The sequence below is a fragment of the Grus americana genome, chromosome 16 (genome assembly GCF_028858705.1).
Source record: "Grus americana isolate bGruAme1 chromosome 16, bGruAme1.mat, whole genome shotgun sequence".
NCBI classification, from domain to species: domain Eukaryota; kingdom Metazoa; phylum Chordata; class Aves; order Gruiformes; family Gruidae; genus Grus; species Grus americana.
In genome coordinates this window covers 10969418-10984484 of record NC_072867.1, presented here as the reverse complement: position 1 = coordinate 10984484, position 15067 = coordinate 10969418, and the positions used below count along the sequence as shown (strand labels likewise).

The window sequence follows — 15067 nt, the reverse complement described above, 5'->3', positions numbered from 1 at the left end:
TTCACAGTTGATTTGTGCTGTTGTGACCTGACAACTATCACCTCATATCCTGGTCGCAGTAGTGCGTTGTGTAGGTTTGGGCAGGTAGGTGACCTCCCTGTGTGTTAGCTTTTGTCTTGCACTCCAGACCCTACATAGTCACCTGGGGATAGCTAAAGTTACTTCAAACATGATTCTTTATTAACCTGAAGCAGTGGCGTCTGAACCTGCAACCAGCCAGCCTGCAGCTGTGCTTTTCTTGGAAATGTTTAGTGTAAGCATCCTGAAAGTCAAGGAGAGCCCACTGTTTCAGCATCCTGTGCTTTTGGTGGATACATAAAGGTGCTTAGCATTTTGGGGTTCTTTATCTTGATGGCTCAGACAATCTCTGCGTGTGAGCTAAAAGTAAACATGTCATTCGTTTATTAACTTCCTTTTTGGCAGTGGTATGATACCTTGATTTTTATGTTGCCAAATGAACTTGGGCGCTGAAAACAGCTGGCTTGGTTTTTTTTTTTCCTCTCTCTTGTTTTCCTCTTAACTTTGCCTACAGCTATTTCATTTCAAGCTATTAGAGGTGTCTACTTCAAGGCAAACTAGTCTATTGCATATTCAGTAGTGTTCAAAGTGAAGACTAGGATACTTTATAGGGAGATGAATAACATTGTCAAGGAACAAAAGTCGGCTGCGGTTGTCTCAAACTCTGAAGTTTGGAGATGAGGTGTCTGCAATTACATGTGGATTGTGAAGTTAGTGACATTGGAAATGGGCCTCTGGTAAACCAGTCACTCAAATGATTAAGCTATAAAATGTTTATAATCCTTGAAGCGAACTACTTTAGTACTACTTCATTGCTATTTTTGTAAATATTGTGATAGCAGTTACCAGTTAAAGCTCAGAAAAGTGTCATGACTCTCTAACTTGAAGCAAAGCTGGATTTCTGATTATTCAAATGTGGTCAATTATTGCCTTGACATATTCACAGTAGAAGGGTAAAGAGAAAGGAAAAGATCATCTGTTTCTAATTTGGTTATTTCAGGTTTTAATGTGTTACTTTTTATTCCAATCACGGTAAGCATCAAACAGTGAAAGTGACAGACCAGGTGGAGCAGAAATTATGACAGAGGGAAACTGATTTCTCCAGTTGCCTTGAAATGGCAGCTGGGGGAATGACAGGCTTTGAAATGAGGAGCATATCTATAGTGCCTGGCGTGAATTGTTCTAAACAAGGTATTGAGCAGAACCTCTGAGGTACAAGCTGATAATTTGAAAATTTCTTGGGCTATGGTCTGTTTTGCGTAACTGACTGCAGTCAGAATTACTCACTGAGCATGAATTGTGCATGGACGTCTTCTATCTTTGAGATTAATCATTTTTGTTATCTTCCCAGCCCTTTACATGCAAAACATTTATTTCACAAGGTACAGAAATAAAGTTTATCAACACTAATTCATTTTGCTGTTTTCCTTGAGGTTGTAATCTAAACAGCACAGTTCAGTGATGAAAGTGACACTGAAACTTAACTTTGAATGTCAGTAGTTCCCGAATGTATTTTCAGGCTTATCCTTTTTTAATAAAAATTTCTTCTAAAAAGTAAAGGTGAAAACTTCAGAACTATGTCCTAGTTAAGCTGACAGTCTTAGCATGCGTATCCGAGCTTGCGTATGTATCTTTGGGGAACTGTATAGGCCGCCGTTAAATGTTACTAGATGCATGTTTTTGAAGATGTCAGCCTTACTTACACACACTTTACATAATACTGATGCAGCACTGTGAGGTTTTAAAGCATTCGTGGGAGGTTAGATTGGTATTGCTTTAACTACTTTCTTAAGATGGATGTATATCTCACACACTTACATGAGTCAAAAAACATAAGGTGATTGTTAGTTATTATTTTCCTTGCTGTTGTACTCGTTATCCAGCATTTCTGCAAAAAAACCTTATATCGTATATTGGCAGGAATACCAAGCAGGATATCTTAAGTTTCTTTGCCAGAATGCGCATGTATGTGGCGTGCACAGGAGTAGATAATAGCCCTCCGTTTAGTGTAAAGGTCTAGAGATGCTTATGTGTTGTCCACAGTTATAGAACTTTCTCAAATTAAAAATTTGCCTGCAACTTTGAATATTGAACACTGTTCTTTGTTTACCTTTGATTTCAGAGCGTCAATAGCATACCATGTCCTGTGACTGCAATCAGAACTTTACCCACCTTAGAAGTTAAACAAGCAGAAAGAGCTTCAAGCAAAAGCAGAGATCCTCCTAGGGATGAAGAAAAAGAAAAGAAAAGGAAAAAACACAAGAAAAGATCTCGGACAAGATCCCGATCACCATTGAAGTATCATTCATCATCTAAATCCAGATCTAGATCACATTCAAAAGCAAAGCACTCACTTCCCACTGCCTATAGAACTGTCAGGCATTCAAGGTGAGTTTGGAAACCAAACATATTCTTTAGTGTTCTGTATGGGCTAACACTTAAAACATTTTTGCACTTCTTCCATTATATAAGCGTCTTTGTACCCATTACAAAGGGTGTAGTCACCTTGAAGACAGTAAATAAATACTGTCAAATGTGGAAGGTCTTTGAAAGTAGTTTTAAAGAAATAAGAAATCATTAATTTCTAATTACATAGTGCAAAATTTGTACAAGTAAATGCTTTTTCATTCTCATCTGTGAAACACCTGGTGATAATACTTAGGAATGAGATTATAGCAGGAAGAGAGCTTGCTAATAAGTCTGTGGCTGTTGTTACATAGAAATAGAGGTAGAGAACCAGGTGGTTGGACAGCAAAGCTCAGAAGGAAAGCAAGCAGTTGGGTAGCATGTGAAAAAATATGATGGGATGAATGGCAGGAGAGATATGACAGGAATCCAAGGAGGGTGAGAAAAGAGTTGATGAGGAAGGGAGACCATAGAAGAATGTAGCCCAGTGCGTTAACTCTATATTTAATCATTAATGAGATTAAATTCACTACGTTAATTATCCAGCTATAAGATTATATATATTGTCTTATATTAATACTGTTAATTACATCTAAGACATTTGAGTCTAGGCATCTTTAAAGTTTACTGTCTGTAAAATTTGTTGTATCTGAATGCCCTGCCACATAGCAGTTGTTGTGCTCAGTAGGAAGGGCTTATTCTTGAGGTTGCTTTCTCTGGATCATGCTACAGGACAGTGTTTAAGTAACTTGTAGTTCAAACAAATTGCTCATACAAATACTACTGCAGCTGTATAGCGATGTGATGCATGCAAAATCATACATTCCTTTATCTTTGTGGCCATGTCTCTAACATATGCTTCTTCCTAAAAAGCAGCTTCTAGCCCTTTGCGGTGGTGCGACAAATCTCATCTTATATATTTCTTGTGCATTTTTTTGTTTGTTCAACAAAGTTTCTAACTACAGTAATATGAGTAAGGGTTAACACATTACACCTTTTTATTTTATATTAGATTTTTCAGGTTAAATGCAATATTTTGAAGACATTTTTGCTATTCAGAGATGCAAGGAATTAAGTGAACGTAATTTGGGCTGAAACGATCAGTCTGATATGCTACTTATTTGACTGCCTTTGACAATAGGTGGTCATGATGCTCTGTGCTATAAGGCACATTGCAAAATACTGTGTGCCATTTCATTTTGAGATTTTGTTGCCTTATTCTGTTCAAAATGTATATTCTAACCTACAAATTCCAATATGAAGTGATTATTGATGCTTTATTTTACCTGAAGAGGGGACTGAAAAGAGCTGGAATTTTCCTTTTCTGTAGTAATTACTGCTCCAGTTCCTGTTAATCAAATAATTTAGAATAACAAATAATCTTTTTCTTAATAAACTAACTTTCATAACTTAGAGTAGCTTACTAGGTTTGAAGTATCTACACAGTGAAAACAAATATTTTGGATTTGAAGTTATTTAAACGATATTTAAATTAACCTTGACAACCAAAAGAGGAGCTATGCTTATTGCATAATTTTTCATTAGACTATATTGCATTCAGGTGATAATGAATTGTAATCTCTAAATTGTAATAATGACCACTCAACATATGCCCTGTATTTGGGGAATGGTCTTAAAGCCTTAAATTTTGTGAGGTTCCATATAGACATTAGTTGAGCTTCTGTTTAAAACCACTTTGAGCAATTACTATTTAATGGTATAAGTTGTTTCAAAAAGATTAAAGATCACCTTTACCATATAACTTATTGTGACAAGTTAATAGGGAATGAGATGTAGGAATTGAAGTTAACCACAGAAATTTGCAGTAACTTTCTTTGCTCATTATTGAAGTGATGTTCAGTATACTTTTCAAGCTCTTCTTTTTGGGTTTGTTTATTTTTTTTCCAAAATGCATATTGCTAATGCAATTGCTAACAGCTATTCTCTGTATAAATGCATGTTATTTTCTGGAACAAAATGTCTCTACTAAAATCAGTCCCATAAAGCTCCTGGTATTGTACAGTCTTAATTCTAGACCAACATGACAGATTAAAGTTAAACAAAAGTCATACAAACAGTAAACCATGTCCAAAAGTGCTGTAAGGTATTGCAGTGGGGATTGCTTTGGAGCTGCTTATCCCAAAGAGATAATTACTTATTACAAATAAGTACTTAATGTCAAAGATGGGGCACATTTGTTAAATCTGTCTTGGAAAACAAACAGCCTTTGGTACCTTTCAGTCATCTGTAGTAAATGCTTCATTACTGTCTTTTTTTCTAATTGACTTCAAAGCACCATTAAAAAGTTTGATGTGAAATGTACCTGACAGCGGTGCTCTTTCGAGCAGTGTAGGTCACGGGGTTTTTCCATGTGCTGTTCTGGCTGAGAAGTTAGGTTTCACAGCTGTTTGGCAGTAAGTGTAAATAATGACCATGTTCATCTGAATCTCTGTTTTCTACCAATAGATCTTTATAGTATAGGATCTAAGCTAATGATATACGTGTGAGCATGGTTGTCTGTGTATGTGAGAGGAGAGGAAGGGAGGCAGGGGCACTTGTTACGTACTGAATGATGTAGCGATTTGATTAGATGAAATTTGGATCTTCATTTTGAACTAAAGATGGAAAGTCTAAACTTCTCTTTGATATTGATCGTTTTTCTTTATACTGTCTAGTAACAGAGTAGTACTAAGCCATGTAATTTATACAGGTAATGAGCTATAAACAGTAATTAGTAGTGGCATACTTTATTAACAGGTTACTTTTCAATAAGTTTGGATAGATTACACCTCTCTGTGTGTGTGTTTGTGTGAGACTTTTTGCCTCACAGTTAGGAATTTGAGACTTGGAAGTAGCTGTTCTTTGTAAAAAAGGTTGGTTGGTTGTTTATTGTTTTGGCTTTTTTCCTCCTTCAAACTGATTTTCTTACTACTGAGGCAGTGTCTATTCACATAGTTTAATTCCTAATTTGTAATGAGACATGCCAAGCTTCATAACCCTTTGAACTTTTGGGACCCTACTAAACACAAGTGATACTGTCTTTAAAGGAATAGAATATAGAATGCCTTTTGAAATAACATTCTAATGAAAGTAATAATTGATGTATTGCAGTAAAACTGTTAAGCTGTTAATTGTTTGAAGCTAATGGCCTAAGTTCTTAACATTTGGTGATTGGAAGAATGTTGTAGAACCACAAACATCAGTTCATAAAAATGAAGCTAATGCCTTTTCCTTTCTGATTGTTTGGACTTTTTTTAGGCTGGTCCATAGAGGCATGTTTCACTAAGGTTCAGCTTTTGTTTAAGGGACTGAGCCTTTTCAGGATTCTAGTTAATGCCAAAACTAGCACATTTTATTCTGAATGTGAAGTGTGTGCCTCCATATCACAGACTCACAGCATCCACAGGGACACTGAGCATGGAGCCGAGTCTGAGCAGCTCATCAATGGCAGCAGCAACAGAGTGGGAAAATTATCAGGCAACTTCGACAACGAAAAGATTTGACTGCTGGAGCTTTTTTGAGGGAAATCCTGGTAAAACGTCAAGGTGTCTGACTGACCCCCAAACTTTATAATCTGTTGGGTTTTTTTCCTTTTTTAATCCTTCTGAATGGCCTGGTAAAGATCAGATTTCTAAGTCACAAAGCAGTTAATCTGCAACACTTAACTGCCATTGCGATTACTTTTTTTTCATTTTCAGTTGATCTTTTTTGTTGTAGATGTAAGAGAAATGGCTCAGGAGTGTGTGTGTATATATTATATGGTATTATATGGTGTGAGTCTGCAGATCAGTGATTTCACAAATGGCTTGTCTTTTAGCCACTGCAAATTAAGCATTTTCAAGAACATGAATGTTTGGTATATGTGGAATGACATACATATAGTAAACAAATAAGAGAGGCTTTAAAATAAATAAGCAAATAGAAGTAAAATTATTAGAACTATATATTTTAATGAGAATAAAACTAACTTACTATCAGCAATTTTGGGTGGATTTGTGGTTTGGTTGTTTTTTTTCTTTTTTCCAAGCTGGATCCCTGAATTGCCCCCTTCTCCATCTTCCCCCCTCCCTTCCATCTCTCAGGACTTTTCTCATTCCATTTATTTTGTTATTAAGAAATACTCAGGTTTTACTTGCACATGCACTTAATTCCAAATCATAGAGAAAAAGAGTTAAGCTCTCAAGTTGATCTCTGATCTTAACTGGGCATGCTTTCTTTTTTCTTTTCTAAGCTCTTAAGTTGATCTTTGATCATAATTGGGCATGCTTTCTTTTTTCCTTCTTGATCTCTTTCTCTCTCTCACTTTTCTAGGAAAAATATCTCAAGTCAAAGTGCTAGTGCCAAACAACACTGATCATGGGTTGTTGGTCACTTGCACAGGTGAAAATATTGGCTGTGCTAGAATTATTCTGCAGCATCAGGGACAGAATTTCCTGGACTTGTCAATGTTGGAGATGCACTGAAAACAAAAACTTATATTTATCTCTGTGATGCAGCAGTTCTAAAAACATACTACTAATTTGAGAAGACAAGATCAGGCCTGACAATCCCAGGCTTTGAGCCAAATTGGACTTCTGCATGCCAATGTTAGTAAATTCTGTTGCCACAAAAGGTAACACTAAAGAAAAACTTTCCCACCTACTAATAGAGCAGTTGACAGTAGCACACAATACCAAAAAATAATTGCTTTTTTGTCCCCCCCCTGTTGGGAGTGAAAAGCAATGGATAACTACATCCTAAATATCTTGGATAGGTAAGAAATTTTTATGCAGCTGACAAGTCTTGGAGACTAATTACTCCATGTTGGTATAAAATAGGCATTTGAAGGCTGTTATATTTGCATTTGGTGACAGCACAATTCCACTGAAATAAAAGTAATGAAATAAGTAACAAAAAGCAAACTTTTGGATGTGTTTTTCCTGCTCAGGTCACGATCAAGGTCACCTAGGAGAAGGGCTCACACACCAGAAAGGCGGAGAGATGAAAGAAGTGTTCCAACAGCTTATCGCATTAGTAATAGTCCTGGAAATAGTAGGAAACGTCCACGTTCCAAGTAAGTATACCCAGACTTGGAGAAGGTTATGTCCTGGTGTCATAAGAGACTTCAAACATTGCCTGATGTGTTGGATACTTCCTAGGTAGAACTTAGGTTTTTATGTTCTGGACCTTTATTTTAATAGACAAATACTTCTATGGAGAAAAAAAAAATAATAGCAGCACTCGTTCTTCTTCTCCATTCTTGTATATGTTTGAACACCCAAACATACGACCAAATCAGGGAATGTTAATGCGCTACTATCGCCTAGCTGTGAGAGTTCATATTTTATCTGGACTTCATATTTCCTTCTTGTTGGGTCATTTTCTTGTGTTCTGCTTGTGCAAGCTATATGACCTCTGCACAGGCATCGTATAGTGGTATTATGTTATTCCTACTGATATTGCTTGACATCTTATCATATCTGCACAAATAAGGGGAAACTCCAGTTTAGCAAACGATATGCTTTATGTTTAGCAATTATTTTGCTGGCAGAGAGGAATGTGAAATATGGCTCAGGAGATGTCCTTTATGAGAGCACCTTGCATGTAGTCTCTCTGCACCTATTATAATCAAAATGGCATACCAACCATTATTTCAGCTCACCAATTGCAGAAGAAAAACATCTGGAAAATGCGTGCCCAGAAGGCTTTGAAATGTTTTGTGTGTCTAATGTTTTGTGGCATGTTGTGTCTTCAGCATGCAAGGAAGTGAAAATTTTTCATGCTTGTGTATGTACACCTCAAATGTACACAAAACCCAACACATTGAAGTTACTAAACTGAGCATGCAGAATTTTTCTTCTCATTGGTGAAGATTTAGTCTTTAACCTGTTTTTCATACCTCTTGTGGAATAAGAAGCAAAGAGATCACTTTCAACTTCAAGATTATTAAAAAGTTTCTATTGTTTCTTAAGATAACTTTCTATCTCTTGACAGCCTCTAATTAATTGATGTGCAATATATATAATTGAGAACTTCATCAGTATACTTCAGCTGATTCAGTTTTCACATTCATCAACTCGAGATAATAGAGGCTTCTGTGGAATTCAGCATGCAAATTTGGTTAAGCAGAAAATATATGGAAGCTTAAATATTTTTCTTCTTATAAACACACACAAGCATTTTTTACAGCTCTGTGCTATTTTTAATGCAGTTTTGGTGTGTCTGCTGCTTGACCATTCAGCACTTTAAGCTGTAAATTATTTTTAGAGCTATGCCATTCCAAGTGGTAAATGATGATGACATTTGTGAAACAAACTAGATTCCTTTTTAAACAGTATTGTTTATAGAGGTGGAAATCGTAAACTTTTGTTAGGCCTCAAAGAGGAAAATGGAACACTACACAATAAAATATGGTACTAAGTGCAAAAAATGTAAGCTGCAGAAAGACTATTGTAGTTAAACACAAATGAAGATGTTTTGCAACTCTGATGGCAGAAAGCCTACTGTTTCAGCCATGTTAGGGCAGACATGTTAAATTTTCAATTAAAAATGTAGATGCTGTGATGGACCAGTTTTCATCTTCAGTTATGGAGTAGATTCTTTGCAGTGGTGTAATGGAAGTAAGGTTTAGGTTCAAGGTCTGTTAAAAGCTAATTAGTTTACTTGGACTTTCTACAAGTGAGCAATGTATATTTTGCCTGATAGCTGAGGGCAGGCTTCAATCTTACGTGGTGGCAGCAGTCATCTTGAGTGGTTACACTCAGAGGCAGGTAAGCTTTAGAATCCGCTACTGTCAGAGGACTGAAAATTAGAATTAATAAACACTGCAGTGTTTTAAACTTGCTCAGGGTATTAATCTGATATCAGTCATGATGCTGAATAGCTAGCATTGCTTGTAAATTTTTAGGTATATTTCCATAATAAAATATGTAAAAACTAGGAAGCTATGCTTTACTTTGTCATGTTTGGGAATTACTGGCTCACTGCTTGTAGAAGGAGGTGTACTTCAGAATAAATATAACAATTGTTTTTTCTTCTGCTTATCCTGTACCTCAGTTGCCATCATAGTCACTTTAAAAAGAAGTCAAATGTAAATTAGAGTTTTAATCTGACTGCAGTGAATTACTTTCCACAGAGAATATGCATGGTTATTTTATGCTAGCTTTTATACCTAGAAAAATATTAAAAAAATAAGCCTAGTTTTAGCAAATGGACGGTTCTAAAAATAGAAAATTGATGGACACGTTCATTCAGCTGTTATGATGTTTGTTCATCATAATCTGAGATGAAAAATACCAAAAAAGCTTACTATAAAATATTCTTCTTGCATGATGAATGTTTGCTGAGATTTTCAAGAGTTAAGTATGAAATATGTTCACAGCTTGATTACTTCATGATGTTTTAAGAAACTGAGCAATTGCAATATTTAATTAGCTAGTCAAGGAATAACTGACTTTGTAGCTGATGTTTTTTGTATAGTCATGGAAATGGTAGAGGCCAGTAGAGCTGTGGGTTTTTTCTTCTACCACTTAATGATCATTTATGCAAGAAAAGTGTAAGGAGGTTTTGCAATTTTAAGTCTTGAATGTTACATTCTATATAAAAATTGGATATTTGTATGATAAATTCTAAGCATCAGAGGTGTACAGTACTTATATGAGAATTTAATATGTTATAGTGTAGCTGCTTTTAAAGTAGCAAACTCCTAAGAAAATCAAAATAAAGGAACCAATGATGTGATACTTAAAAGATGGCTCGAAGTTTTACAGTGTTTTAAGAGTTAGAAGCTTCAACAACATTCTTCTGAATAGACTTCTAGCAGTGCATGCTAGACGGAGGTGCCTACAATGAGGTATTGCCTAACTCTAAGGCATTACTCTAGTAATGCATATTACAGTAATATCAATACTTGTATGTAAATAATACAGACATAAATTCATAACCATGTATAAAGATTTTGATAGTTCTGTCTCTAGTATAGTACTAATTGAATTCTCTTTGAGCTTAATATTGCCTATGAGGACACTACTTCTGTTCTCCCCTTCTGTCAATATTGAACACATCAGGTACCTGTAAGTCCTTTGTTCCAGCTCTCATTGTGACAAACATTTGTGTATCTAATTTTCAAGTCATAAATGGTTTGCACTTGAAACGTGTTGCTAGGTTTAGGTTTGTTTGAGTGGCATACAAGAGCTTGTTTATAATTTTGACCCTGTGGCATTATAGATTAGATCACAAGGAAAGGGGTAATTTCTTTTAAAAAGCAAACAAACAAACCATGGATTTGCCTTGTAGATCTTCTGCATAGCTGTGATTCCATCGTTTGCTCACTTATAAGCTAGGAAAATTGTAAATGACATTTCTCATTATAGTCTAAGTGTCTGATGTTTGGGAAGGAACTTTCCGCTAGCAAAGTTATTCTGGAAATCTCCAGTGACAGACTTTTCACTGTAATCCTTCAAACTATCAAATACTGGCCAGTAATTCCTGTGTACCCATGAAGCAGCACTCCAAGTGAGAACCATGGGTAGTAGTAGTAGCATAATGTAATATGTTGAAAAGAGCTTCTGAGAAAGTATTTTGCACAACCATAGAAGTGTAGTATTGGGGTAAGACTCTAATGCTCACTGAATGCATGAGAAGTATCCTGTGGAAGACGGCTACATAAGCTTTTAGAAGTGTGAAAAGTAACTTCAACTGAGCTAGTGTAATAATGCTTTAAATATCCTTCAATAAAATATTTTCTTCACACAGAAGTCCCCATGAAAAGAAGAAGAAGAGGCGATCTAGATCACGTACCAAGTCCAAAGCTAGATCTCCTTCACCATCCATGTCACCAGGAAAACCATCCACACAAAAAAATTCTGTACATTCAACTAGTGTCTCTCCTGTGGAGAGCAGGGAATCCAGCCAGGAACGCTCCAGGTAATATGCTCTTTTACTGTAATACTGATGTCTCTTGACTGTGAATGTGTCTTTTGACCTAACTTGCACGCTGAGGAGCTCTGTGTGTGTGTGTAATGTGTGCATATTAAAAGCAGAAATCACTGAGAGGACAGCACTATGTGCATCAGTCTAATGAAGCCATTGGATCCTGTTGCCTACTGGAGTAAACATCTCGACATACTCTTACAGTAAAACTGGTACAGAAAATTCTGCAGCCTAATTCTAAGTTAGAAATTGGAAACTCTGACTAAATGGAATAACTCTTTGAAGTAGAATTTTAATAGAGTGGTTTGAATTGTAACGTGTGTGCAAGATTCATAATTAAATTATTTCTACAGAATATAGAACAGTCCTGTTAATTCCTAGGCTGCTGTTCAGATTTCTCTGTATCAGATGTATGAGTGACTCTTCTGGCTGTAACTTATGGCTTCTAGTTGAATGAGAGAACTGTCGAATAACATATGAGAGACTTGTACAATAAAACCCAAAATCATGACGGTGAGTGAAATGCATTTTTAAAACATTTACTATAAATTTCTGATTTTATTTTTTAGGGGAGTTTCTCAGGAAAAAGATGGCCAAATTTCTTCAGCAATTGTGTCTTCAGTGCAGAGTAAAATCACTCAGGTACAAATAAACAAATTCAGAGTATGTTGCCTAATTAAGTGTGTCCATCATATTGTTTCTTCTCTTACTACCTTGTACAATTCTGAGCTTTGCATATGATGTAGAGACGTGTTCATTGTCATTCTTAATCTGTTTGCTTATGAGAAAAACAATTTTGTTGCTTCTCTAGCTACTGTCCTTTCAAGTTTAATCAAGCCTCTAAAGACCAAGCTAAATTCATGATGCTGCAGTATTTCCACTGTTAAGATATGAAAGTCCATATTGTGCTACAGTACCCCATTTACCAATAGCAGGTATTACTGAGAGCCCATCTTAACACGCAGTGCTCGTAACAAGTTTTGTGGAAGAAGGAAGGAAGGAGAAATACCTTGGCAAAGGCTAAGTTTGTAGTGTTGGCAGTAGAGGGAAAAATATGTCCTCTTCCAAACTGAAGTAAAGATATGCTTTGCATGAAGCAGTATCTTCGGCTCACTTATCTTACCCTCATTGCTGTTTATGTCTCTGAACTATTGTTGTTATGATTTCGTTGATATATTCAAGTTTGCTGTGAATCATAGCATATGTGCCTCTGTATGCTGTGCAATAATCTAAATGCATTCAGCTTCCCTAATGCAGTTTTAAGATACCCAACCTCCATCAAAATAATTCCATTCCTTTTTTGAAAACTACTGCATGGTATCACTCTTTAAAAATTTTAATTTCACTCATCCTTTTAGAATCTTCATGCATATTTAACTTTCTTTCAATTGAATATGCCAAGTTTAGGGGAGGAAAGCTCTTAATTATGCTGTGGAAAATTTACAATATATAATCAGAGTTGCTTTTTATATTCTCATTTTTTTTCAATGGATAGATTATTCCTTCAATAAATTAATATTGTTGAAAGATTTAGTTCCGCTAGGGAAATAGTGGTAGTTGGGAATTAATACTAGTAGACTAGAACCTTAAATACCATATTTGATCTGGGGTTTTTTATGAGAAACCCCAAACAAGAATGTTCAGGAAAATAGAAAATAGCAAGTATAGGCACCGGAGAAAGAAAATGGAGTACTAATGCTATAGCACTTCTTAGACTGCCAAACAAATGCATGAAAATTTCTGATATGAGAAATGAGATACGAACTACATCACGGTCCTCAAAGTAGAGTAAACCTCCCATCCTTTAAAAACATATACCCTTCAGCGAAAGGTAATTGGTTCATGCATTTCTTGGGTTAAACACTGCTTACAGCATGGCATTTGCCGGTTTAATATTAGTCTGCTTACTTGAAGTGCAGCTGTAAGAGAAGGAAAGATTACTGTATTAAAATACAGTTCTTAGTATTTACAAAAAGTAAAAAAGAGGAATGAAACTTTCATGAATCTGCAAGATATTTCCCAACGCAGATTAGTTTAGCATCTTTTTAAGGGCCCAAAGAAATGTAATTTACCTAATTATTAGTAAGATTATTTTGCTGCCAGTGTGCTGCCTGACCCTGACCAATTCAGTATCTTTTCTTTTCAAATCCTTCCATCTGTAAAGTGGAATAATGATGCTGAATTCCCCTATGAAGTGTTTTGAGAGCTTCAGATGAAAAGTGCTTTAAAAGAACTAAGGATTTTAATTCATTTATATTGCATTTGTGAAGAAATGTTTTCAGTAACTTCAATTCATTACTGATACTCACTTTTTATTTTGTGATAATTTTTAGCAACCCAATTATTCAATGGTATTTACATGAAATTTCATTTTCTTTTGTAACATTGTTCCCACTGCATACTCAGACAAGACTGAGAATTGCTATTTGGTTTCACAACAGTCCTAATATTTCAGTCACTGTCATGTGAAAATACTGCTGCTATCTACGTTTTTGGTTCAAGTTTACAAAGAAAGCAAAAAAACTTTCTGTTATAGAGTAATTGTTAGCACTCTCTTCTTACCAGCTCTCTTTTTCTTTTTTCTTTTTTTTTTCTTGTTTAAACCTTCACTGGTTAGTAGCGGTGTGTTCATTATGGTTTTTGTGAAGATATGGTCATAGTTTCTTTCCATTTCAGTTGATGTGATTTCTGTGTTTTGTTGTATAGAAACTGCTCTAAATATTTACATAGCTACATATGCTAATACTTAGCTAATATTTACATAGCTAAATATTTACAATGCTACGTATTGGTAGCATTGTAGTAAAACCAGACTTCAGTTGCTGTCATAGGAACTTTCTCCAAAGTATTTCACTCATTTAGCCTAGGGACTGTTAACATCTGATGATCGTGAATCTAAGTATTCTATGACAGAGCATAAGCTAACCCTTCATGCAGGTTTTTGCAATCACATGCTTTAGCTCTGTTCAAAGCCCAGAAATGTCTGATCATTTTCCTTTTATTTTCTACAGGATCTTATGGCCAAAGTGAGAGCAATGCTTGCAGCTTCCAAAAACATACAAACTAGTGCCTCCTGAGACCTGTTGAACTGACCATCAAGAAATTGTGTGAAAAAGAACAATATTAAAAAAAACCTGCCTCATCTCAAATGTACAGCTGAGCTTAGCTCACTTGGTTCACAATTCGTCTAATATTACCAGAACTTGAGGAGCTAAAACCTATCTTTCTGTACAGAAGCGTCTCCTTGAAATTTCATTAAACTTTTTCAGCCAGAATATCTTTGGAAAGTTTTTGGTTTTTGTAAATTGATTTTTTGACTAATTCTTCAGTAACATTTTATGATCAGCAGTCTGTATGTGTATATTTGTAAATACCATGTTTCTGTGAAAGAAGTATTACACAATAATAAAGAAGGAAACATCTTTCATTAGCTAGAGTTTTTGTGGAGTCCTTAGTTGTTTGCGGTTGACTTTGGTTACAAATTAAGTTTCTTTTTCTTTGGTACTTTCTGCTTTTTGAAATAACAAATGTCTAGCCTGCCTGACCACCTTAAGGTGAGAAATACTTTTTATCTTCCTTCATGCACGAAATGATCTAAGGAGAATGCCTGTTTGCTTGGATGTTAGTAGTGGACAGTTTTTGGACAAGGGATGTGATTTTCTGTCCATCATTTAGAAAGATCTCTGAGCCTCCATTGGAGGAAGTCAGTAACTAATGGTCAGTAGCCCTTGGT

The 15067-nt window shown here is 35.6% G+C and overlaps 1 protein-coding gene across 5 annotated transcripts in view; it reads left to right on the top strand.

The window, feature by feature from the left end:
* The window catches only part of SFSWAP (splicing factor SWAP), a 47344-nt gene extending 32580 nt beyond the window's left edge, over nt 1-14764 (top strand). For 4 of the 5 annotated variants that reach the window (XM_054844170.1, XM_054844172.1, XM_054844175.1 and 1 more), the window contains exons 14-19: nt 2141-2406; nt 5814-5969; nt 7352-7477; nt 11158-11328; nt 11904-11976; nt 14346-14764. In XM_054844170.1, coding sequence (XP_054700145.1) covers nt 2141-2406; nt 5814-5969; nt 7352-7477; nt 11158-11328; nt 11904-11976; nt 14346-14411 — 858 coding nt within the window. In that variant the 3' untranslated portion in view covers nt 14412-14764. The remainder of the gene's footprint in view (nt 1-2140; nt 2407-5813; nt 5970-7351; nt 7478-11157; nt 11329-11903; nt 11977-14345) is intronic. The other variant, XM_054844171.1, reaches the window with a different exon arrangement.
* The last annotated feature ends 303 nt before the right edge of the window (nt 14765-15067 follow it).